The sequence below is a fragment of the Pelophylax lessonae genome (genome assembly GCF_965119305.1).
Source record: "Pelophylax lessonae genome assembly, chromosome: 2".
NCBI classification, from domain to species: Eukaryota; Metazoa; Chordata; class Amphibia; order Anura; family Ranidae; genus Pelophylax; species Pelophylax lessonae.
In genome coordinates, this window is record NC_138769.1 from 604,588,230 (window position 1) to 604,614,101 (window position 25,872).

Genomic DNA, 25,872 nt, shown 5'->3' on the forward strand with positions numbered 1-25,872 from the left:
AAGACGGAAGGCCCGACCACGGTGCTCAGCTTCCTGGGCATTGTCGTGGATTCGGAGGCCATGGAGTGTCGCCTACCGGAGGATAAATTGGGGGCTTTGAGAGCTGAAATTGAAGGGGTGCTGGGTTTGCGCAAGATTCAGTTGCGCAGCTTGCAGTCGTTGCTGGGTAAATTGAATTTTGCCTGCCGCATTATGCCCATGGGCCGGGTTTTCTGCCGACGGCTGTCGGCGGCGACTTCGGGGGTGAAGTTGCCCACTCACTTCGTCAGGCTCAACAGGGAACACAGGGATGACTTGCGTCTGTGGCACGGTTTTTTTGGCCACGTACAATGGTAGATCCTTGTGGATGGCCGGGCCGATCAGCAACTTTGATTTGGAACTGTTTACCGATGCTGCTGGTTCGGCGGGGTACGGGGCTTTTCACCGGGGGGCGTGGAGCGCCGCCCCTTGGCCGGGGGCATGGCAGGTAGCGGGGCTGGTCAGCAACTTGGTGTTGCTAGAACTGTTCCCGGTGGTGGTGGCCCTGGAGATTTGGGGGGCGGAGTTCAGGAACCTGAAGGTTCGCCTCCATTGCGACAATCTCGGGGTGGTTCAGGTGATCAACCGCGCGTCGGCTTCGTCTCAGCCGGTGGTGCGCCTCCTCAGTTATTTGGTTTTGCGGTGTCTACGGTTGAATGTTTTCCTGTACACTGTGCACATTCCGGGGGTTAAGAATGATATTGCTGACGCGCTGTCTCGTTTTCAGTGGGACAGGTTCCGGGAGTTGGCACCGGCAGCGGAGCAACGCGGAGTCACGTGTCCGGAGTGGCTATGGGGGATTGCCTTGGGGTCCTCGCTGGATGGATCAGGAAGTCGGTGAGCGAGTCCACGTGGTCGGCTTATTGCAAGGTATGGTTGGAGTGGCTGGAGGTGTTGCGGGTGGCATCGGTGGATCCTCTGGGTCCGGAGGTCAGGTGGGTGTTACTTTCTTTTGTCTCTGATCATTTTGAGAGGGGCGCGTCGGCTTCCACTGTGGCTCGCAAGTTGTCCGGCTTGGCCTTTCTGTTTAAATTTCTGGGTTGTCAGGATTACACGAAGGACTTCGTGGTGAGACAAGCGTTACGGGGCTATTCCAGGGCTTATCGGAGGAGGGACACTAGGCGCCCGGTGTCCTTCGCTCTTTTGCAGGACGTCTGCCGGCAATTGGGGGAGCACTGCGCCTCGAGTTACGAGGTGGTGTTGTTTAAGGCTGCCTTTTCTCTCGCTTTTTTCGGGGCTTTCCGGATTGGGGAATTGGTCAGCTCCTCCCGGACGGTGCCGGGGGGCCTATTGGGTCAGGATGTCTCTGTCGGTCGGGAGGGGGTTACTATCCTCCTTCGACGGTCCAAAACGGACCAGAGTGGCAAGGGGGTCCGTGTCCGGTTGTTCGCGGTGCCGTCTTCGCCGCTGTGCCCGGTAGGGGCGGTTCGGGATTACTGGGCAATCCGCCCTTCGCGGCCCGGTTCATTTTTGATGCATGCGGACGGGTCGTCGTTATCTCGTTTTCAATTTGTATCGGTGTTCAGAAGGTGTGTGGGCTCTTTGGGTTTGGATGCCAGTAGGTTTGCATCTCATTCCTTTCGGATCGGGGCGGCCACTGAGGCTGCACGCTGGGGATTGAACGACGATGCGGTCAAACGCATTGGGCGCTGGGAGTCTAGGAGGTTCTTGTTGTACGTTCGTCCACAGCTGTTGGTGTAGGGTATGTGCGGGGGGTGGTTTTGTCGCTGGGGGGGTGTGGGCCCGGCTGGTTATCTGATTATTGGTTGGTTTTCTTTTCCTTTTGTCCCCTTTTCTTGTAGGTTTGGAACCCTGCCTTGTTTGGATCGTGGGACACTCGTATGTTTTCTGGGGGGCCCGGAGAGCTGATGTGCGTCCTAATGGTAGACAACTTGGTTTTTCTCGGCACGAGGCTTGTGTCAGGTGGCTGGGGGTGCCGGGGCTTACTTGGGGCAGGGTCCTTCCCGAAGTGCATCGTTTCGCCCGGTTGGACAGGCAGCCAGATGTTTTGGTGCTGCATGCCGGGGGCAACGATTTGGGGGCCAGGTCCGCGCGGGCCTTGATCAGGGACATCAAGTTGGATTTCCTTCGGCTGCGCACGGCTTTTCCGGCGCTGCTTGTAGTTTGGTCGGATATGGTGGCCCGCACGTCCTGGCGCATGGCCAGGTCGGTCGCGCGCCTTAATAAGGCTCGGATTAAGTTGAACAAGGAAGTGGGGCGCTTTGTGTGTCGGAATGGGGGTTTGGTGGTTCGCCACCTGGAGTTGGAAGTGGACACATGGCGGTATCTGCGGGATGATGGAGTCCACCTCAATGCGGTGGGTATAGATTTATGGGCCCTGGGATTACAGGATGGGATCCAGCGAGCCTTGAGGGTTTGGAGGGGCACGCAAGGGTAAGGTGTCACCCTTGGGTGCTGGTGGCGTTTTGTTGGTCTTTGCTGGCGGGGGAGGTGAACAGTTTAGGATAAGGGTATGGTTGGGACTCATCGTTGGTATGGGTCCCTATGGTGCATTCCATTTAATGTCAGTTTAAATGGAATTCAAAATGGTGGCACTGCGGGGAGTGGTTTGTCTCCGAGCCGGTGACGCGGCTGGAGGCCTATCAGGGCACAGGTCCCGCAGTGCAGGATTTGGAATTATTTGGAGGAGCCTCAAAGACCAACAGGCCTAATGACTGATTGTTTTATGTTTGTAAGGAATGTTTTTTCTCCTTATGTTAATTTTAAGGTAAAAGGGTTAATAAAATGGCTGCTGTGGCCAATTAACTCCAAGCACGGTGTGGTCTCAATTATTTAGGTAAAGGGAAAGGTTTATGGCATGGGGGTGGAGCCTTTGGCTTTAAGCAGCCTAAGAGTTTGGGGGTGACATCTATTCTACATTGGTCAAGCAAGGCCCGAAGCGAAAAAAAAAAATAGCGCAGGGCAGACATGACCATGTGAAGAGGGGAGACAGGGCAGGTGTGAGTTAAATTAAATTGTTTTGAGTTGGGGGGTATTCAGGGATTGGTGTATCAGGTTTGGGAGGGGTTGAGGTACAGTTAGGAGGGGTGGCCCCTCAGATTGGAGGTCAGTGGAAGTTCAACGGACGAAGGAAGAAGAAGCTTCCCACCCGCCCTCCCTAATTTCTGGGACTGTTATGGTTGATTTTGATTCATGTCTTTTGTGCTTTCTGTCCTTTCTGGGGGAATTTTATATTGTCATGGCAGCTGGGCGTTTTGTTGGTCTTTGCTGGCGGGGGAGGTGAACAGTTTAGGATAAGGGTATGGTTGGGACTCATCGTTGGTATGGGTCCCTATGGTGCATTCCATTTAATGTCAGTTTAAATGGAATTCAAAATGGTGGCACTGCGGGGAGTGGTTTGTCTCCGAGCCGGTGACGCAGCTGGAGGCCTATCAGGGCACAGGTCCCGCAGTGCAGGATTTGGAATTATTTGGAGGAGCCTCAAAGACCAACAGGCCTAATGACTGATTGTTTTATGTTTGTAAGGAATGTTTTTTCTCCTTATGTTAATTTTAAGGTAAAAGGGTTAATAAAATGGCTGCTGTGGCCAATTAACTCCAAGCACGGTGTGGTCTCAATTATTTAGGTAAAGGGAAAGGTTTATGGCATGGGGGTGGAGCCTTTGGCTTTAAGCAGCCTAAGAGTTTGGGGGTGACATCTATTCTACATTGGTCATGGCCTCTCACAGGAAGTAGAACTGGATTGTTGAAAATGTAGTCTGAATTGAGAGCAGACTGTTATCTGGATCGCTGAGGGAACTGTTCTCCCAGGATGCAAAGGACCATGGGAGAGACTATAAACCTATCTGCTCCACAGTGTGAACGCTCTTTTGCTTCCGGGACCCAGTGAGTGTGGATCAGCCTGTTGTGTGTGTACAGGACTGGTTGTAGCTGAGGCCTAGTGCACGAGGCCTAACCCGCATGCAGAGCCCATCCTCAGCGGAGACGGATGCTGATAGCTATACTGTGGAGGCTGTCACAGGAAGTGAGTAAAGGCCAGACGGGCAGCCTGAGGAAGCAGAGTATCGCACGCTCCCAGACGCTGGAGCGTGGGAGAGTGCAGGGCCCTCACGAACTGACATCCAGGAGAGAGAGAGGGTGCCTGTGTTGAATCCTAATCGCAAGTATAACCTTTTCCATCAACACACTGACCGCAGACACTATTGTACATATCATCTCCTTTGGGATTACAAATTAACATTTGATTTCTCAGCTAATTAATCATCACTTCGGACAGTGTTAAGAGCTCCAACTGCCGGTGAAGATTTAGCAAGGCCTTGCTCGGGGAGGGGTGTCAACACATGTTACATCTTAAAGGGGACACACTTGATATGTTTGCAGCAATGCTAGTTAGAGCATTAACAGTACTAGGATAGCTCTAAGTTTTCCTTTAAGCTAACAATAGTAGCATCATTATAAAGGTCATCAGTTACTGTTTAAAATCTTAGAGCATTGTTCTACCATTGTTCACTGATATTGTAACTCTTTATTTTCCATTTCTTTGCATCAGTCTCACTGAACCCTATTGGTCTAGGCAGGATTTGGCTGACCGATAGAGTTATATCTGTTTATCTGTTAAGTAAACAGCAAAACCCTCATTTATCTTGTGTCAGTGTGTTCTTAAAGGTGTACATATAATGTCAGAACCTAGTGTGTCAGGTGGGCTGGACGGTTCACAGGGTCACAGGAATGCTAAGGAACACTCATCAATCAGCAGCCCCCACGGGGGTAGTTATACATACAAGTTTACCCTATGTTGAGCTTTCTTTATTTTGGGTAAACATCCATGACACTGTGCTGAGGAGCGTGGTGAGTCGTGTTGGAAGACCCTTGTTGATGTTTTAAAAGGCCCTGGCTGGGTATGGAGCCACAAACGTTTGTGGCCTTTTGTAATGAGAGGTCCATTTGATCCAGTAAGGGAGTTTTTCAATCATTTGGTGGCGGTATTCACACGCAGGATTACTCTTCAAGGTGATGGATGGCAGCGACACCTATCTGGATTACTATATCACACTTGTTGGACTTTTTATGTTATTGAAACCCATTTGGATTATCACATTATATTTGTGGACTTTTAAGGGGTTTCAAAAGGACAATTGAAAGTTATTTAGAAATCATGATTTTTAAATACATCAAGGGGAATTTACCAAAACTGGAGCAGTCAGAATCTGGAGCAGCTGTGCTCCTAACTTCAGCTTGTTCAGTTAAAGTGGTTCTAACGCCTTAGGGTTTTTCACCTTAATGCAAAGAATTATGCATTATGCATAGACCCCCCCCCCCCCTGTTTTCCTTATCGATCCAATCCAGCGATGTGCACAAGCGCAGCGGCTCCCATCGCTTTTTCTCTCCTCATTGAACCGATTTTTAGCAGTGGGAGCGATTGGTCCTGCTGCTGTTAATCGAATCCGATTACACGGGAACGGGGGGGCGGGGCCCAGTCCCACTGTCTATGTTAATGGATGCAGTAGTGGGACTCCGGAGCGAGCATGCACGGGTTTCCCTGAGGGCACCCGATGAGGAGGAGTGGCCTGGAGCATCAGCGCGGGAATCCAGAAGAGGAGTATCGCGACTGCTCTGTGCAAAACCCTTCAACAGAGCAGGTAAGTATAGGCATGCTTGTTATTTTTATTTAAAATATTTATTGCCATATTCAGCAACTAATTTGTTGATTAGTTGCCATATATAGCTGCTATTCTGATTCTGATTATAGCTGCTATATTCTGTCTGTCCCATTCCCTTCAATGCCTTCAAATTCCCCTAGAAATTTTGAGACGTGCATTACATGACTAATGTCTCATACAGAAAGAACATTTCTAGTGAAAAACAAGAACAGAAAGGATATCCTTTTATGTGTCTTTATTGTTTTACTTCCATCTTATCTACAGAAACTGTTTTGCATTTTCACTTCTTTTTTTTTTTGATTTTCAGGAAAGAAGGAGAAGTTTCAAGTGCGTTTCAAGCGTGCAGAGGGTTACCCCATAGACCTCTATTACCTCATGGACTTGTCTTATTCAATGAAGGATGATCTGGAGAATGTGAAGAAGCTGGGAAGTGACATTCAGGAGGTGTTACACAAGGTTACTAAGTCCGTGCGCATAGGTATGACCAAGATGATAAGCTTGAACTATGAGGAAAATTAGTATGGCCATGAAAGGTTCACTATGCAGTCTGACTGATTTTCTCAGAATTGGGTAACGGTTGTGATGTCTATAGCGTTCCTAACTTTTTTGCCACCTCTTATCATCAGCTCTCAACAGGAAACATCTATTGGCATGAGTATGGGAAATAAGTAGGCATTCCAGGACATTAGTAGTTGTGGGACTTGCTGATGTGTGCACAGACTAACTGTATGAATAGGTTGACTGTGTGAATAGACTGTGCATGTGACTATGTGCATGATGGGAGTCTTTAGTTCTTGGATAATAGGAAAGCAGGGGAACTGGCAGGAACAATAGGTGTTTTACAGAAAGGAAGAAATACAAAGACAATAGACACATATCAGAAATACGACACGTTGGGGTAACATATGGGGTAGAATAGTTTATTCAGATTTGGCTACCATACCTTTAATTGACAAAACCAAACAATTCAAAAACATTCACAAAAAGTGCATTACAGCACTATGATAAACAGCATGCAAAACAACATCAAATGCGGATTCACCTGTAGGTGGGGTGCCGCGTGATGTGGCGTCAATAAATCACACAGTCAGGTACAATGAAGAACTTGTATTGAATTAGCACAGGAACAGTTCAAGATAAACCCAGTGGAATGGCTGCCCAACTGGGTGCATTCACAGTTTCCAGTAATGTGAAAAGAGCGGGTATCAGCTGAATTGACAGGGTTTGTAAAGAGAACAGAATGCAACCTGCCCGTCTAGTTACCAAGGGGAATGATGTCCAAGAAGGTGCAATCTTACGCTTACCCTCCTCATCAGGAACCTTTCCCTTACCACTATTACTGTCCCTAACAGGCAGAGTACCTGTCCCTACTCTACACAGTCAGGAAAGGTGTGCCATACCTGGGAGCCAGGGCCTTAAATAGGCTCTGCCTGACTCAGGATGACAGCCAGTGTCACATGGGGAAGCAGCATCTAATAGGATATTTTCCCAAGTGACCCAGGAAACCATAAAAGAACCTTGTTTCTCCAATAACAGCGCGGCTGCAGAAAAGTGCCACCTGCAGTGGAGAAAATAGACTGCATCTGCCTACATACCATGTCACCTCTAGTGCACCAACTGAAAACCTCCAGGAGGTCAGACAATCACGTCAACCGAAGTGATGTGCTATGATCTCATTTCACATGTTTCGTCATGCTTGACTTCATAAGAAACCAGGGTCCCTAGGGATGTTGTTTTATGGGCTGTTTATCAGATTGCTATGATGCACTATTTTAATGCAAGTGTATTTGGATTGTTTGGTTTTATTCTGATGGTGCTACTATGAAATACTGCAGATATTTTCCTGTCTGTGTACTTTTGATAAGCTCTGATGGCTGGCAATATCCTTGGTACATAGAGAGATATTCCATTATGATGTTTTAAAAACTAAATGTGGTCTGTCCTCTTACCTCCTGAGGTCTTTTGGTCTGGTGAATGCATATTGCTTGAAAAGCACAGGGGTGTTTTTTCAGCAACAGCATATTCAGTTTTGACTGGAGCACTCTCATTTCATTGCATTGGTTTGCTGGGACTTTCTTCTTTGAAAACGCGTCTGTTTGCCTTTGATGAGCTGTAGTTGCAGACAATGCTGATGGTGCTTCAGAGGGGATAGCCTACCTTCTGAGGACTTTGGACACCTAATAAATGCATATTGTTCATATGGGGTGGAGAAGCACAGTGGTGGTTTTCAACACCAACACATTAAATTTCAACATTATTGAATTGTTCTGCGGGAATTTGTTTCTTCTTTGAAGATTTGGAACAGTTTTAGACGACTTTGTTTTTCACAGGTTCTATATGATAACTTAATTTCATCTTTTGATTGTTTATTACAAATTCTGTACTCAATATTCTAAGCATATGTCTTAGGACAATGGTCTACTGTATACTTAAAGTATAACTAAAGGCAAAACTTTTCTTTTACCTTTGGATGGATTGGAGAGGGATTCGAATGCTTGTCAGTTTTTATTGCCGTCTGTGCCTCCGTTAGGGAGATTTATCCTCTTTATTTGTTCTGTTTACCATTATCATTGAAAGTGAAAGTAAAAGAAAATCCAAAATGTTGGGCTGTCCCCAGAAAAGTAATAGAGGGGAAATCTTCCAATGGGGACACCAGTTCAGGTGGCCTGGGGGGGGGGGGGGGGCATGGGATTCCCGAAACTTGCAGGGATTTCCTCTCGCTTTCTGTTTGGCTATGGGACAGGAAGTGAAGGGAAATCTCCGCAATGGGACACAGATGGAAAAGAAAAATCTGACATTGCTCTATCCACAATGAAAAAAAAAAAATGTTTAATTAATTTTGTTTGGTGATACACACTTTAATATATTCGTATTTTAGACGACTGTTTCACTCTCTTAAAATTACCCTGTCTGCACAAGATGACTTGATAGTACAACACACCCACTAAAGGTTGCATATATTTACGCCTTTCCAGCAGCCCATTACTTGAAAAACCAGCACTTCACTGCTCACTGTTCTCTACAAGTATTTGACCAGTCAGATGAGTCAAATATTTGTTTCCCCCACAGCTTACTGTGGTTCATTCTGCCAGTTTGAATGTCCTGTAGTGATATAAGAGCTGGCAGGAAAAACCACAGCAAGCGGTGGGTGGACCAGAATTCACACATTTGCAGCGGCTGGAAGAGCAGTGAAGCTGCAGCTTTTCAAGAAATAGTCTGCTATATCCATTTGTCGACCGCGCACTGTATATCTCCTGCGACAGTGCAGCCCGGCTGCACAGAATCACGTACATATATGTTATTCTGCTCTTCTGGGTAGGGGGTGCACAAATATGACACAGGAGCTTACTAAATCAAAGCAGTGAAAGTACAAGAATGATACGCATTCTCGTGCCTTTATCGAATAATTCTGCATGGTACATTTGGCAGATTTGTATAATCTCATATGTATATGCTTAATCTCTCAGTTTATAGTTGATTATTTTTGTTACTACAAACAGTAAAATAAAATATATAACTAATAAATATCGAACAAGTTACAAAACATATAGATGCTGCATAACTGCTATGTACTCATCTATAAGTTATTAGATAATAGCACAGAGCTGTGTAGATTTACTTGATTGTCGACCACAGTTTTTTGTTTTAAATTAATTATCTTATATAACTTTTGATCCTTACAGGCTTTGGCTCATTTGTGGATAAAACAGTGTTGCCCTTTGTAAACACATTAAAATCCCAGCTGAGGAACCCATGCCCAACACGGACGGAACACTGCCAACCACCCTTCAGTTATCGTAATGTTTTGCCCTTAACCTCAAACCTCACTTTGTTTCAAGAACGTGTCAGTGCAGAAAACATCTCTGGAAACCTGGACTCACCAGAAGGAGGGCTTGATGCTATGTTTCAGGCTGCTGTGTGCACAGTAGGTGTCTACAAAATGGACAACCATAGATGTTTCTAAATACATGTTAAAGAAGTATTCCAGGTATGGATATTTACCATTCCTGTGTGTGAGCAGGTTCAGCTGAGGACATGGGAAAGTGTACGCTCCTGCCCCTAGAGTCTGACAGAGGTATTTGCCTAAACATGTGAAGTAGCATTAAGGTAGCACTCTCCGTTGATGAACGATACTAGCTCCACTAGTTTCTGAATCCTGTGCAGAGCAACTGCACTACTGCATTGTAAACACAGGAGGGTGCCCACTCAGCTAGGGCTATATTTAGAGAAAGCTTTGCATTTTATCAATTAATTAATTGCATTCTCTGATTGGACGAGGTGGAATGATGGGGAGGTGGCAAATTACATTTTCGCAGATCTATGGCTGAAGGACTGTGCCACTGCTTTTAACCTGACATACTGCCATGTCAGAATGACCGTCCAACTCCCAGTATAATACCCACCATACATGCATCAATAATGTCCTCTACATTCTCCACAACACATATTTACCTCACCAATTAGGAGTAAGATCTCAGTAAATTCCTCTCAACTGACAAGTGGGAAAATATCTGGTTAGCCTTGTCTAAAGTTGACCATAGATGTGAGGTTGTTCACGTTTTTGCTTGACAAAAGTTGATTTTTAAATCAACCGGAATGTTGGAAAATTTCATTTAATCAGTGGCTACAGTGCTGATGTGGACCCTCCTGTCAGAATACAAGAGAACAGTGGGGAAGATTCCTTCATCCACCTTGCTTGTGTGGATGTGGGAATTTATCAATTCTTTTTTAATCAGCCCTGTGGCTTATCACAAAAAAATCAGAAACATCTATAGTCAGCTAAAGAGTTCAAAAAACGTAATTACTACAGAAGCGAATTATAAACTCCATAATGCTGTGGTAAAAAGTTCCTGCCCATATATCTCAAGCTCTTTATGGTTATTTCCCTAATTGTTTTAGAGGCTGCCCAGATATCTTATGTTAAAGCCAGCACTTGTCCCTGAACTGTACAATCCACTTTAATAATAGTGGGTAAAACCATAGACATCACAGGGCTAACCTGTTTTATGCAGAAAAGGCCTTAGTCATAGTATTTTTGCTATGACTAAGGCCTTGTCTGTCTGAAACACGTTAGCACTGTGATGTCTGTGGTTTTACCCTGCTGTTATTAAAGTGTATTGTACAGCTTAAGAACGAATTCAGGCCCTTACATACAGTTTCATTGAAAGGCATATGGGAGTCTTAGCCACAGCACAGGCCACTTTCACACTCATATCAGATTCCCTAGGGTTGATCACAGAAAGTTTTTTCTCATGCTCATGTAGCAGCCTACAGGGTAGGTGCTAGGCAAAAAATATAGTGGGCCTTGGCTGCCTAACAGCACGGCTATGATTTTCAGCTGGGCTGTCATGTCTCCCAGGTGTTGCTATTGAGACTGGGGAGTCTCCCCACTGGCTCCATGAGAGGGTTCTCATTGGGCAGTGGAGGAAACCCAATCAGTGGCACACTCAAGCTTGTATCTACCCCAGAAAGGCATATTCTGCCGCACAGGATTCTGGGAGTGGGTATAAGTTTGAGGGGATCGCATGATTCAGGTCTTTGGTGGGAAGCAGAGTCCCAGGAGGGAGGGTACGGCTGTCTCTCCTTCTGTCAGAAGGAGCAGGTGTACCAGGCGGCTTGCCTGAGGGGACAGAGAGCTTAGCTGAGCTGCAGAGAGGATCCAGTGTGCCGAGGACCAGTGGAATAGAGGGGGTCCAGTTCCAGGAAAGCAATCCAAGTTTGTGAGTACTGTGAACTGCCCCTGGGGGTCTGCCTAGCTGAGAGGGGGCCGCTCCAGTGAAGCTAGTGGTAAAGGGGGTGCCAGTGTGACCCTTAAGTGTCAGAGGGGGTGCCTAGTGAGAGGACTCTGAAGTGTCAGAGGGGGTGCCTAGTGAGAGGACCCTGAAGTGTAAAGGGGGCGCCAGCGGTTGGGCCCTGAAGAGTTAAAGTGTACAGCGTGCAGTGTGCAGTGTTAAGAGTTGCAGCAGCACAAGCAGTTACAAGGAGCTACCTCAGCCAGTGAAGGGCTGGAGGGAGCTGTTCACAGGACTTTTGAGCTAAACGCAGTGTCAACAGTCAAGTCTTACTACAGTCCAGGATCTTTTGAGTTAACCAGATGGGTTAAAAGCCAAGTTCTAGCACAGTCCAGCAAGACAGCATTTTTCAAGCACCAGTAAGCGTTGGTCGGCATTCAGCTGGCGTCAAGACAGCGCTAACAGGCATTTTTCTGCAAAGTGTCCCAGTTTTACCTAACTGAGCCAGAGGAGTATCCCACCCATTCCCTTCTCCCATCCCCATTATCAAATAAACAAAATAAACCAAAGATGCCGGAATGGTCATTGTCTCAACTCTCACACTTGGGTATTCAGCTTAAATGGGCTGAAGCTGTCACCGATAACAATGGCAGACCCATATCAGGCCCAATGCCTGGAAAACCTGCTACACTCAGATGTTCGGCACATCTAATAGAATCGTCCAGTAAGCTAGCAGTTCTGGTCACTTGCAATTGTACCAAAAATAAGAATTATTTAATTGCACACACATTTACAGAGTTCAAGCAGACAACAGAGATTACCTGCTATACAAAAGGACAAAATCCCAAAATTCCATAGTAGTTGGGACCCTTGGATTACCCGCTTTCTGCCCAGGTACTTTGACCGCTTACCACAAAGGACATATTCAAAATCTGTCACACTCCCAAGCTCCTCTCCTAGCCTGTAAACCGACCTCTGCTTCTCTCTGCCTTTTTATTTTTTTTTTATAAAAAGTAGAGAAGGAAAATACAGAGGAAAATCTGTAGGATAAGACAGGCATAGCAGCAAACATTACATCAATAATATATGTAGTATATGGTACAGTTCAACAAGATACAAGGTCTGAAAATAAGGAACATAAAGATTCATAGCACAGGATCAGGAACTCTCCAAACCCTCTGAAAAAATTACAACCACAGTGTTTATACCTGGGCTCAAACCTTATGCAAACATTCCAGACATGGAAAATGATCTACAGGACTCCATATCTGATCATAAGGCTTGTCCGAGTGAAGAATAAACAAGGTCAGCGGGGGAATTGGGCAGTAAATACCAAGATATAGGTTGAGTTTGAGGGCAACGAGAGAGAGAGAGGAAAGGTGAAGGTTCTCCACCTTCTTTTCTTTTCTCTTCTTTTTTCCATGGTTCCTTCTCAACCCCCTCTATCCCCCAACAACAGGAGTAGAGATCTATGTACTTTACCCACTTGTTATTAATGAGATAACTTACTTAATGATACTCTCCACCATTTATATTTGTATCACAGGACCACATTGGTTGGAGGAATGTTACACGTCTCTTAGTATATGCTTCAGATGATGTCTTTCATATGGCCGGAGATGGAAAATTAGCTGGCATTTACATGCCAACAGATGGCCACTGCCACCTAAATGAAAATGGGGAATACTACCAAAGCAATATGTTTGTGAGTATAATCCTATACATGAGCACAGATAAGCATTCACTTTACCACTGCTTTTTCTTAGCACAGCCAGAAATATTGTGTGATCAGATGACTGTCAATTGACAGATATAACGCAAGATAAGAATGTTATCTTTCACAAACAAGGCTGCTAAACTTGTATTGGCCAGATACAGTTCTGCACAGCCCCCCTTCCCTACTCCTCCCTTGTATTTTATTGCACTGGATTAATATGAATACAAGTACAGTATCCCACAAAAGTGAGTACACCCCTCACATTTTTGTAAATATTTTATTACATCTTTTCATGTGACAACACTGAAGAATTGACACTTTGCTACAAAGTAAATTAGTGAATGTACAGCTTGCATAACAGTGTAAATTTGCTGTTTCCTCAAAATACCTCAACATACAGCCATTAATGTCTAAACCGCTGGTAACAAAAGTGAGTACACGCCTAAGTGAAAATGTCCAAATTGGGCCCAAAGTGTCAATATTTTGTGTGGCCACCATTATTTTCCAGCACTGCCTTAACCCTCTTGGACATGGAGTTCACCAGAGCTTCATAGGTTGCCACTGGAGTCCTCTTCCACTCCTCCATGATGACATCACGGAGCTGGTGGATGTTAGAGACCTTGCGCTCCGCCACCTTCCATTTGAGGATGCCCCACAGGTGCTCAATAGGGTTTTGGTCTGGAGACATGCTTGGCCAGTCCACCACCTTTACCCTCAGCTTCTTTAGCAAGGCATTGATTGTCTTGGAGGTGTGTTTGGGGTCGTTATCATGTTGGAATACTGCCCTGCGGCTCAGTCTCCGAAAGGGAGGGGATCATGCTCTGCTTCAGTATGTCACAGTACATGTTGACATTCATGGTTCCCTCCATAAACTGTAGCTCCCCAGTGCCAGCAGCACTCATGCAGCCCCAGACCATGACACTTCCACCACCATGCTTGACTGTTGGTAAGACACACTTGTCTTTGTACTCCTCACCTGGTTGCAGCTACAAATGTGTGACACCATCTGAACCAAATAAGTTTAGCTTGGTCTCATCAGACCACAGAACATGGTTCCAGTAATCCATGTCCTTAGTCTGCTTGTCTTCAGCAAACTGTTTGCAGGCTTTCTTGTGCATCATCTTTAGAAGAGGCTTCCTTCTGGGACTACAGCCATGCAGACCAATTTGATGCACTGTGGGGCATATGATCTGAGCACTGAAAGGCTGACCCCCACCCCTTCAACCTCTGCAGCAATGCTGGCAGCACTCATACGTCTGTTTCCCAAAGACAACCTCTGGATATGACGCTGAGCACGTGCACTCAACCTCTTTGGTCGAGGCCTGTTCTGAGTGGAATATGTCCTGTTAAACTGCTGTATGGTCTTGGCCACCGTGCTGCAGCTCAATTTCTGGGTCTTGGCAATCTTCCTATAGCCTAGGCCATCTTTATGTTGAGCAACAATTCTTTTTTTCAGATCCTCAGAGAGTTCTTTGCCATGAGGTGCCATGTTGAACTTCCAGTGACCAGTATGAGAGAGTGAGAGCGATAACACCAAACTTAACACACCTGCTCCATATTCACACCTGAGACCTTATAACACTAACGAGTCACATGACACCAGTGAGGGAAAATGGCTAATTGGGCCTAATTTGGACATGATCAGAGGTGTGCTCACTTTTGTTGCCAGCGGTTTAGACATTAATGGCCGCGTGTTGCGTTATTTTGAGGAGACAGCTAATTTACACTGTTATACAAGCTGTACACTCACTACTTTACATTATAGCAAAATGTAATTTCTTCAGTGTTGTCATATAAAAATATATAATAAAATATTTACAAAAATGTGAGGGGTGTACTCACTTTTGGGAGATACTGTATGCAAGGTGCAGCAGCTAAGAAGTGCTTGCAAAAGAACAGATATTTGGTGAAGCATTTTCTTAGCTGTAGAAATGGTGTAGCTTGTATGCCAGTCCTAAATATTTACTACATTTAAATATTTATTTTCCTTGTAGCCACATTACCCAAACCAGTGCCGGGACAAGGTCATCTAGAGCCCAGGGAAAACATGCCAAACTGTGACCCCCCACCCCAAGATCTATGAGCATTCTGTGCCACCAAAAACACTAAGAGAGTACGAACAGTACTAATCTGCATGCTTACCCCCTAAGTAAAAATTCCCCCTCCTCCACATACAAAGCTGCCCCCTGCTGAAATCTGCCATCTCAGCACAAATCTTTGTCCCCCTCCCCCCAAAAAAAATTCACCCCTCCTAGCACAAATTCCTTACCCCTAAAATGTCCCCTCCTAGTACACATCTCCCCCCACTTCATATCCCCCGCTCCCAGCACAAATTGCCCCCAAATTCCCCCACCTAGAGCATATCTTCATCCCTCTTCCAACACAAATCCCCCCTAAATCACCAATCTTAGCACCTCCTCAAATTTCCCCTCCTCGAAGAATACTTAGCCCCTTCTGCCCCCCAAATTCCCCCTTCTAACACAGATCGACCCCCCCATCTCCTTGTGGCACCTCCCCCCACTTTACATGATACCACAGATCTCAGGGCAGCTGCCCCTTGTCCCAGCCCTGACCCAAACTGTCACCATAAGCAACACTCAGGCTTTCTCAGGCACCTGTAAATACTTTACAGCAGATATTTGAGCAATGGGAACCCCAAAGCTGAATAAGTTGTTTGTTTTCTATATGTCCTTTTGTCCTTTGGATACCGATAGGGTTCATTATATTCAGCTGGTGCACTCTCAGTGTACTGATGAGAAACGTTGCAGGGTCTGCATCCCTTTAGAAGTAGTTAACCCTTAGGGAGTAGAGGATGTCTAAAATCTGACTTGTATCTTAATGCAAACTTTTGGGAAAATCAGGGAGTCAATTACACAAGCAAGAAATTTCATTTTCTGGGGCATCTGTACACCAACAGTGTATAGAATGTCTCTAGGTTGCAATATTGCATAGAACCTTACAGAAAATTACAATGGCTGCAGATTGAAAAAGAAAGGTTCACAATATGACTTGTGTAGCAATTGTATATGCTATATTTTTTAATTATTATTTTCTATTTTTTCCACTAAAGTGTAGTTCATCTTTAATGTCCAAAAAGGTAATCTTAAGTTTCTGGATCAAGTCACAATTTCCCTATCTGTATCCTTTTGGGATACTGGGGCTCCTCTGCCCTAGCAAAGCTATGCAACATATGTACCTGTCAGGTGCCTGCATTTAATTAATGGCCATAGTTTGGGTGCTACAAGGAGATGAAAGGTGTTTGTTTTAATGTGGCTCTGTGTTTAAATCTACATTGTATAATGCTCTCCCTGAAAGTTAGCTATCATTCAAGTGGGGAGAAGATGGTATATACTCAGTAAGCCTTGATGGTATGTACTTTTTTTTCATTTTTTTAAATGTCTAAATATATGTTTCTTTTTTAGGATTATCCATCTGTGGGACATCTTTCCCAGATACTCACAGCTGCCAACATCCAGCCTATATTTGCAGTTACCAGCACCGTCTTCTCAACCTATCAGGTAAATATATGTGTTTTTCATTAATACTGTGGCCTTAGCCTTTACTATTTTTTGAATAGCCAGGTCTGTAAAAGTAGATCTCAGTGGTATTAGAAATGAAGTGTAAGGGCTTCACTTGCATTAGCGGTACTGCTTACTGCCTTCTGAAAAGTGTAAGCTGACAGGCATTCAGAGGAGCTATTGCACTTGTTTTTTTTTTTACCCCAAGTTAAAAAAAAGCCATGGCCGGGTGAGGGACAGGAAAAGCGTGGCACAGCTGTCTGAAAGAACACCTAAACAGTAAGAAAGTCCAACACCTTACCACAAAAAAGGCATTAGCAAAAATTGTTGTTTTAAGATCTCTCCTCCCTGTAACTATACTGTAATGAATCCATTGATTTAAAGCCCCGTACACACGCAACGCATTTCCGCCGACCGGTCGTCCGTCTTTTGTCCAGAGCCGTGTCTGTTGGTTGGAATGTGCTCTAGACTGCACACGAATTTTCCCGCACGACAGAATTCTACTTCAGAAGTGATGTCATGTGTTGGATTGCTTTCCTTGTGTTCTTTCATCTCTGAGCATGCCTAGTCTTGCTCATAAGATTTTTCCCCATCGAAATCTGTACTAATAAGACGAAAATCGGACGTGTTTTGATGGTAGACAAAAATTATATAGCCTGCACGCCAGGATTTTTTCAGCCGAAAAGTCGGAGTCGGTTGTCGGAAGCACAATACTAACAAGCCGAAAATCGGCAGATCGGTCGTCGGACGAAAATTCCCTGCCAAATTTCTTCTCCTGTGTACGGGGGCTTAACTCACTGATTCCTATGGTTATAGAGGTTTGCAAGGACACTGTGGGGTTAAAAAGCATGTTTGGAGGATCCCAAAGAGAGTAGGATTGTGGGAAAATATAATTGTGGGCTTAGTAAGAAAATATCATCATAGTCCCTAGGGGGTTATTGTCTCTGCATTTTCATTTTATATTATATCTTTGCAGGAGCTGAGTGATATGATCCCTAAATCTGCAGTTGGAGAACTGAGCGAGGATTCCAGCAATGTGGTTAAATTAATATCCCAAGCCTACAATGTAAGCAGTTTATAATTTTGTAAAGCTGATCTCAGCATGAAAAAAAAATACAGCTACTGATCATTTGTAGAAACGTATTTTTGGATTAAGAAATATAAATACTGGGCTATACACCTTAAATATTAAGCATGTATTATCTTCCTGTGCTGCACCACATCCTCCGATCTGAAAAATGCTGCTTAAAAGGATGGGGTCTATGTTTCAGCATCCACTGTGCTGTTAGTGGAGAAGGTTTGGGTCAATTAAATGCCACCATAGATGTGTAGAAAGTTCTGCAGAGCAAGCCCCATCATCATCACCCTCTAGAAACTAGAGGTAGGTGATGTCAGTCACCAGGCATTGGTATTGAAGCATGAATATTAGATCAATGTTACGTTGCTAAATATCATGTCCTTTACTGACTATCCTGGTTCACAAAACATGCCTCTTTGAAGTCCTTTAACATAGCAAGTAAAGTTAATATAGTGAGGTAAATTTTATTTATAGAATATGATTTCAGTGGCAAGAAAATAAAAAATCCTAATTCATCATCATGTTAGACCATATATTATTGATAACAGATGCAACGTGTCATAATAGGGATTTAACAAGAGTCCTTCCTATCACTTCCCACATAGAAATCTACCATTTTGGCGGTGCAGTTAAACTATATTTCTCAGCACAGTTTGCTCCTCGGCCCACTTGAAATGCTTTCAGCGGATTACCATACTATTATACCACATACACTGAGACAGAGGTGTAACTAGAACCTTCAGGGCCCTGGTGCAAGAAACCATGAAGGGTTCCCGGACCCCTGGTCCGGACCCTTCTCTTCAAGCCTGGGGCTCTTTCCACTGATCCTGAGGCCCTCTACTCTCGTTGCGGGGCCCTTTATTACGGTCCCGCAGCGGGACCCTTTCACAAGTTCTGCAGTGGGCCCCCTTCCTGCCATCTTGGGGCCTCCCCACGGTGGTGGAATGCCAGGGCCCAGTCGCAAGTGTGACCTTTGCGACCCTGGAAGTTCACCCACTGGTGTCAGTAGTTTTTATTTTTTGGTTCTTTTATTGTATTATTTTTTATCATTTTATTTTTTTACAATGTCACTGACTACTACTCTGTTCATTCAGAAAAGGAAGGAGCTGGTAAATTACATATTTACTGACCCCTTCCTGGTTCTCTATTGTGACACAGCCCCTGCAGCAGCCGGCAGGAGAGGGGAGGAAGCACAGTAGGGGGGGGGGGGACCAGGGGAGCACACAGGGGCCCAGAGACAGCAGAATACAAGTGAACTGGATAGGAGGAGTGGCGGGGGCAGCATAGAGAGGAACCAATCTCCTCCCTTGTCCTCCTGCAGCTACAGGAGGAAAAAGGAGGACAGTGGTTTCTCTACATGCTGCCCCCATTTCCCCTCCTATCCAGGTGTACAGGGGTGCCACACAGGGCCCCTGGAACATGGGGCCCATTTGCAATTGCAACCCCTGCAGTTACGCCCCTGCACTGAGAGTGTTATACATTATGCTATTGCTTTTCCTAACCCATTGTGATGTTATCTGCTGTACTCTGCTTTGGCAATCTGCCATAATGACAAAAGATAACCAAATTCTCCCTTGTCCATCCACAAGTGGCCATTTTTCATACAGCGAATATTGTGATTAGATTGCAAACCTCTTCTATTAACATTCTAAATAATTATATCAAAGGTTATGCTTTAAGACCAATCTCAGTAAACCATTCACATGTTTAGCACCAGTGGTCAATCTGATCTCCGCTTTCAAAAATGTAAGATGATTTCTAATTTGCTGCACACTTTACTTCTTTTTTCCAGAGTTTGTCCTCCACAGTAAACCTAGAACATGTAAAATTACCAAAAGGGATTCACATTTCTTATGATTCTCACTGCCCTGACCTTGTTAGTGAGGGACAGCCAAAAGGGCAGTGTTCTGGTGTCAAAATTAACCAAATGGTAAGTAATTTTTGATGGAACAATGATAACTTTATGCAGCTCGAATGGTTTATTCCAGTATGTGGGGGTTATGTTAGGTGCAAAAAACTCAAGCATATCTAATACACTGCCAGGAAGACATAATAGCATGTTAAGTCTGAATGGAAGTGGAATGGAAAATTTTGGAGTGGTCAAAATCTAAAATGTCAAATTAAACTGATTTTTTCCACTTATGGGTGAATTTTGGTTGGCCAGATCTCCCAATGTGGTATTTTTCCACTTCTCTGCAATAAAGCCTGGTTCCCACCTCATACATGCCATGGTGTCTTACTTGATTAATCAAGCTTTAAAATTGAGACTCCTTGGGTCAGTTAGTAGTAAGTGCTTGTATCTGGGAATATGGCAGCAATCTTATGCCTCGTACACACGTGCAGTTTGTCGGCCGAAAAGATTCGGCCGACGACCGATCGGCCGATTTTCGGCTTGTTAGTATGATGCTTCCAACAGCCGACAGCGCACTTTCGGCCGAAAAGAATCTGTCGTGCAAGCTTTAAAATTTTTGTATGCCGACACCAGAGCGGCCGATTGTTCGCCAGTCAATACAGAATTCGGCCGACAGACAGCAGATTTGCAAGACTGGGCATGCTCAGAAAAGAAAAAACAGAGGGAAAGTTAACCATCACATGACATCACTTCTGCAGTCGGCGGACAAAATTCTTGTGCAGTCTTTTGCACTTTTCAACAGACACGACAGCCCGGGGACAAAAGACGGCCGCTCGTTCGGCCGACGATCTGCACGTGTGTACGGGGCATTACTCCTCCAAAGACCTATAGTACTGGTGTTTGGTACAGCCCACTAAAATGTATATTACTAAATAGTGCAGAGCTTAAGTGAATTCAAGTGAAACAAATAAAAATGCAAGAAATAAAAAAAAAAACAATATGATGTAAAGTCCAACATATGAACACCACAGTGATCAACCGAAAATCCTCTTTGATGTGAAAATCACCACATAACAGTCCACGAAACACCCACTTCTTCAGTGATACCCCACCATTGAAAGCGGCATACACGCTTAACAGAATAAATTGATTCCCATACCATAGGCATGGAGTACTTCATGCTTGTATGGATGTAAAATCCAAATCAGCAAAAAGGACACCTCTCCACTTGGAAAGGTCAAGTATGTGGCTTATCAAAAACAGTTCTCCAGATGGGTCACACATGTAAAACTTGTAGTCAGTCACAGCTCAACATCACCAACATTACCTAGCAATGGAGACCTTGGAGAAGGCAAATCATTTTTCAGGGTGACTTCATAAATCCTTATATATGGTCCAAAATGACCCTTTACTTCATGTTGTGGAGTTGTGACATCAATGAATGTACTCAATAGCATATTATTGTTCCTCAGTATAGCTAGCACTGTCACAATGATTAGGGCTGTTGTGCTAGACATCCAGTGTGGCCAGCTCTGGTGGATGTCTTTGACCACACTGGATATTCAGAAAAACAGCCCTAATCATTGTGATAGTGCTAGCTGTACTGAGGAGCAGAAAGCTTATAAAGAGATTGGGGCAAACAAGAAGATGCTATTGAGTACATCCATTGCTGTCACAATGTGAAATTAAAGGCAGTTTTGGACCATATACCAGAATTTACAAAGTCACCCTGAAAAATGATTTGCCTATACACAGATGTCCATTGCTAGGTAATGTTGGTGATGTTGAGCTGTGACCAACTACAAGCTTTACACGTAGGCCCCACTTGGAGAGCTGTTTGTGATGTGCCACATACTTGACCATTCGAAGTGAGAGTGTCTATTTTGTTGATTTGGATTTCACATCCATACAAGCGCGATTAACTCCATAGCTATGGTATGGGATACAATTTATTCTGGTAAGCGTGTATGCCCCTTTCTATGACGGTGGATCACGGGAGAAGTGGGTGTTTATGGACTTGGTATGTGGTGTTCATATTTTTGACTTTACTTCATATTATTTTATTTCTTGCATTTTTGTTTCATTTGAATTCACTTTAAGCACTGCACTATTTTTTGTATTTAAGTAATATTGATTCACGTCAATTGATGTACCAGCTGCTATAGGGACCTCCAAGCGCAATTTCCTCTTTTATCCACTAAAATCTATAACATTATTGCCTATGGGTAAACTGACCTTTTCCTGTGTGTGTAGGAGCATATCATCTAAAGATACTGGCATGATACTGTGTATTTCCTTGCAGGTAAATTTTGATGTGACATTATGGTTAGATGAAAAACTCTGCCAGGATGGAAGACAGAGCTTCCCTCTAAGGGTACTAGGATTCAGCGAGGAACTGAGTGTGGACATTGAGCCAGTATGTGACTGTAACTGTAATGACGAAGAGATTTTATCCAACCACTGCAGTCAGGGACTTGGGAACTACAGCTGTGGAGTTTGCAGGTAATTAGGAATGCTTACTGTAACGGATCTTAGTACCCCAGGTGGGCACATCCGCCGGACCTGTGTCTCCTGTCCTCCAAACGCACCCACAGCCTGCGGAGAAGCCATACCCAGCCCTTAACCCCTGAATCATGAGACAATCCACACAGGTGTTGAGGGTTCAACATGCAGAGCTTAAACTGTTTATTAAATTCCAAGACATACAGTTTTACACACAGTTAGGGACACTCCCCTTAGCCTTGCCAAAGGGGGGAAGGGGACAAGGTACAACCAATGGGAACTGAACATTTGTACATTGAAACAGGCTACAGATAACCTAATGAGCTTATGTTAAACAGGCAGTCTCTCAATACACACCCCCTGCGGAGAGATGTCTCCAGTCCAGACCATTGTCTATGTGTCATGAATCCACACAATTAGACACAGAAACAGGAGGGGGGGTAATGGGGGGAGAAGGGCTGTAGCATTACATTACATTAACTCAATGCCAGCATGTCCCCAGGTCTCCAGTATCTTCTGGCCCATAGTCTGTCGGTAGGAGGCTTGCGCACAGTCCCCTCCAAAACACACAGTGACAGTGGGTTCTGTCACACTTACTTTCCTTAGATGTATTACCATGTACACAATTCTAACTGACATGATATAAAAATATTCACACACTAACTTGTGCTGTAAACTCAGCCAAACACAATACTAATTGGGTTACCCATTGGGATGTAGTAGATCTCACAGCATGAATTTTAGAGGCATACTGTCTGGAAACACCCCAACTTTAAATATTTGCTACACATGGACATAAAAGCACCAACAGAACCTCTACAGTATATATTTTAATGGTAAGACCGAAATGCAAGTTGGTATCTGTACACAGATTTACTATAAGCTGCTGTAAAGATTGGAATCACAGTATATTAGCTTTAGGGGCCAGGAGATCAGCGCTGGTATTTCCATCCCAGGGATCAATGACCTACCTCTAAGGCCCCTATCACATTAATCCTCCATGTAACCCGAACACTAACCTTCACCCTCTCGCTGTAACCTGAACACCACCCCTGCACCCTGTAAACCTACACCTTTATAGCATACTCACCTCTCCTGCTCCAGGACCCTCTGCACTGGTAACAAATTCCCATTCTGAACCAGCACTTCCAGCACTAATGTTCTGAATCCAGGATCTCATGTTTTGAACTGCTATGCTCATATTTTATTCAGAATCATATGATAATTATATAATTCAAAGTGTGCTAGATATGAAGTGCACAGAAAAATATTCAACTATTACAGCTATTGTTGTTTTTCTGCAGTTCCATTACTAAATGTTATGTTTTTTTGTAGCTGCATAGAAGGGTATAGAGGAAAGCATTGCGAATGTCCAAAAAACAAGTATGACTCAGAGGAAGACTGCATTATGCATGGCTCACTGCTGCCTTGTAATGGGCATGGAAGGTGTGAATGCGGACAATGCACATGTGACAAATATTTCCGGGGAAAGTTTTGCGAGTGTGATGATACCAGCTGTGAAAGACATGACGGCCAGCTTTGTGGAGGTATTTTGAAATCCAGATACAGACGTTAAAAAAAAAAAAGTTAGTGAAAATTAGTAATTCAATTAAGACGCGTTAGCGTTAAAGTAGCGCAGTAAAATACGCTTTTTAGAGCTTGGTAATGCAAGCCAACTGAATTAATTCAGCCTAATCACAGACATTAATCGATATGCAAATCCATAACTAATATTTTTATTTCATGGTCAGGTCTTTCCAGAGGGGTATGCAACTGTGGAACCTGCACATGCAACTCAGATTTCAAAGGCAATGCCTGTGAATGCAGTTTGGAGACCAAAGAATGTGAGACACCCGATGGAAAGATATGCAGTGGTCATGGAACCTGTATATGTAACAAATGTGTCTGTGATAGTGGATACCAATCCAGCGACAAGTGTAGTGAATGCTTTCAGTGTATGACCCCATGCCAGATACACAGGTAAGATTGTTGTGAAGTTAATCTAGTAATACAAACTATATGGGCTGCCGATCAATTAAAACCATCTAGAGACCCATCATCCAAGAGAAAAGATTTAATGTGACTGCCAGAACAACTTTCTTGACATAAACATGCATGCTTATTCCACACAAGCTATAAAATGTATAACTTATGGAAGAAAAGGTGGTGGGGGGGGGGGGGGGGTCAGTGCCGTCTTAAGAGCATTAAAGGGCCCCGGGCAGTGCAGTGCACTGGGGCTCAGCCTACACAATCACCCACGAAAATAATAAGCAAATTATCGATAAGGCTATATTTATTGGTACAGCAGTGCCAGGCTAACGACAGCTTCCATGTTCAGCGGCTGGGTCCGGTGAACACACACACGGACGGGAGTCAGACTCGACTGTCTTGTGTGTGCCTGTTCCCGGATATTCCTGCAGTTGTGGGCTCCCCCTCAATGGCCCAAGTGGCCTGACAGCAGCGCAGGGCCAACAGGCGCTTGCCACCTGCTAAGTTCAGTGGCGGGATGCACACGGGAATCGGGACCAGAGTTGTATAAAGTACTCAAAACCCATACTTGAGTAAAAGTACAACTGCTCGATCAAAAAGTGACTTGAGTAGAAGTACTAAAGTATTCAACATTTTTTGTACTTAAGTATTGCAAGTAGTTTTTTTTTAAATTTTGCTACTCAAGTACTGAAAGTAAAAGTACCAGTAGTTTTGAAAAAAAATTGCTACTCAAGTACTGAAAGTAAAAGTACAAGTACTGTGTTATGTAGTTATTAAAGAAAGAAGTCAAAAGTTTGAACATCATATTGTTTATTATTTCAAATGCAGCTTTTATTTATACATACAGTAGCTTTTATTTTCGTATGCGCGGATAATACACATGTTTTGAGCTTCATGAAACCTGCCATCTACTGTTCTGGCAGTGGTAATTTTTATAATTGTAACGAGTAACTATGCAGCACAAAAAAAAAATATCAGAGTAGAAGTATTGAAATGATTGAAAAAAATGTAGTAAAGTAAAAAAGTGGAAGTAGGAGAAAAAAATTCTACTCTAGGAAAGTATAGTAGTGAAGTAGTTCTACTTAGTTACTATACATCTCTGATCGGGACTAATGCTTAGCTGGGGCTGGGTGGCTGGGCAGGTGGGGCTCCCCGAGCAAGTGGGGCCCCCGGGCAACTGCCCATTCGGTAAGATGGGCCTGGGGGGGGGGGTAGAGGTTGGTATGTTAGAAATATCTACAGCATTAAGACGATAGACACATGATGACTTCGGTGTGTTTAAAATCTTTAACAAAGTAAAAGAGTTTACAGCAAAACAACAATAACATGTTGTGGTACCACAGAATGTAACAATGGTCTATTTGTGCCCATGAGCCGAATGTCACCAAATCCATCTAATTACTGGAATTCTGCTAGTCCCTACCATCATGTGATTTACTGTTTCATTAGACTTACAGTATAGATAGATATTTAGGAAACACCACCAGACCTATTGAAAAAGTAGAATGATGGCTAATTCATTGTAAAGCTCCATCCATGACCATGTTTGGTAGCATATAAAATACCGATTTTTTTGAAAAGTGTTTAAAGGTTTTTAGAGGAATATTAGGACAAATTTGTATTGAAAGAAATATGGAGGCTGACACTGCAGAATTCCTTCTAAAGTACAAGTAAATTATCATAGCATTTAGTAGTGTTTAAATGCATATCAACTGGAGTATTCTGCAATTGTGTGCAGTTAATTACTACTACATGCTACTTGCATAGCATTTGCTCCATCAGTTTAGCCAATGATCAATACTTTAAGCTGTTTATCACTAGCAATTTTTTTTAATAACTTTTTATT

General features: G+C 44.0%; 1 protein-coding gene across 1 annotated transcript in view; it reads left to right on the top strand.

Annotated features, from left to right (window-relative positions):
- The window catches only part of ITGB7 (integrin subunit beta 7), a 164,247-nt gene that overhangs the window by 120,811 nt on the left and 17,564 nt on the right, over nucleotides 1-25,872 (top strand). Inside the window, exons 5-13 of the mRNA XM_082248388.1 lie at nucleotides 5,946-6,116; nucleotides 9,322-9,563; nucleotides 12,917-13,075; nucleotides 16,510-16,605; nucleotides 17,582-17,671; nucleotides 19,476-19,613; nucleotides 21,838-22,037; nucleotides 23,373-23,584; nucleotides 23,789-24,017. Coding sequence (XP_082104514.1) covers nucleotides 5,946-6,116; nucleotides 9,322-9,563; nucleotides 12,917-13,075; nucleotides 16,510-16,605; nucleotides 17,582-17,671; nucleotides 19,476-19,613; nucleotides 21,838-22,037; nucleotides 23,373-23,584; nucleotides 23,789-24,017 — 1,537 coding nt within the window. The remainder of the gene's footprint in view (nucleotides 1-5,945; nucleotides 6,117-9,321; nucleotides 9,564-12,916; nucleotides 13,076-16,509; nucleotides 16,606-17,581; nucleotides 17,672-19,475; nucleotides 19,614-21,837; nucleotides 22,038-23,372; nucleotides 23,585-23,788; nucleotides 24,018-25,872) is intronic.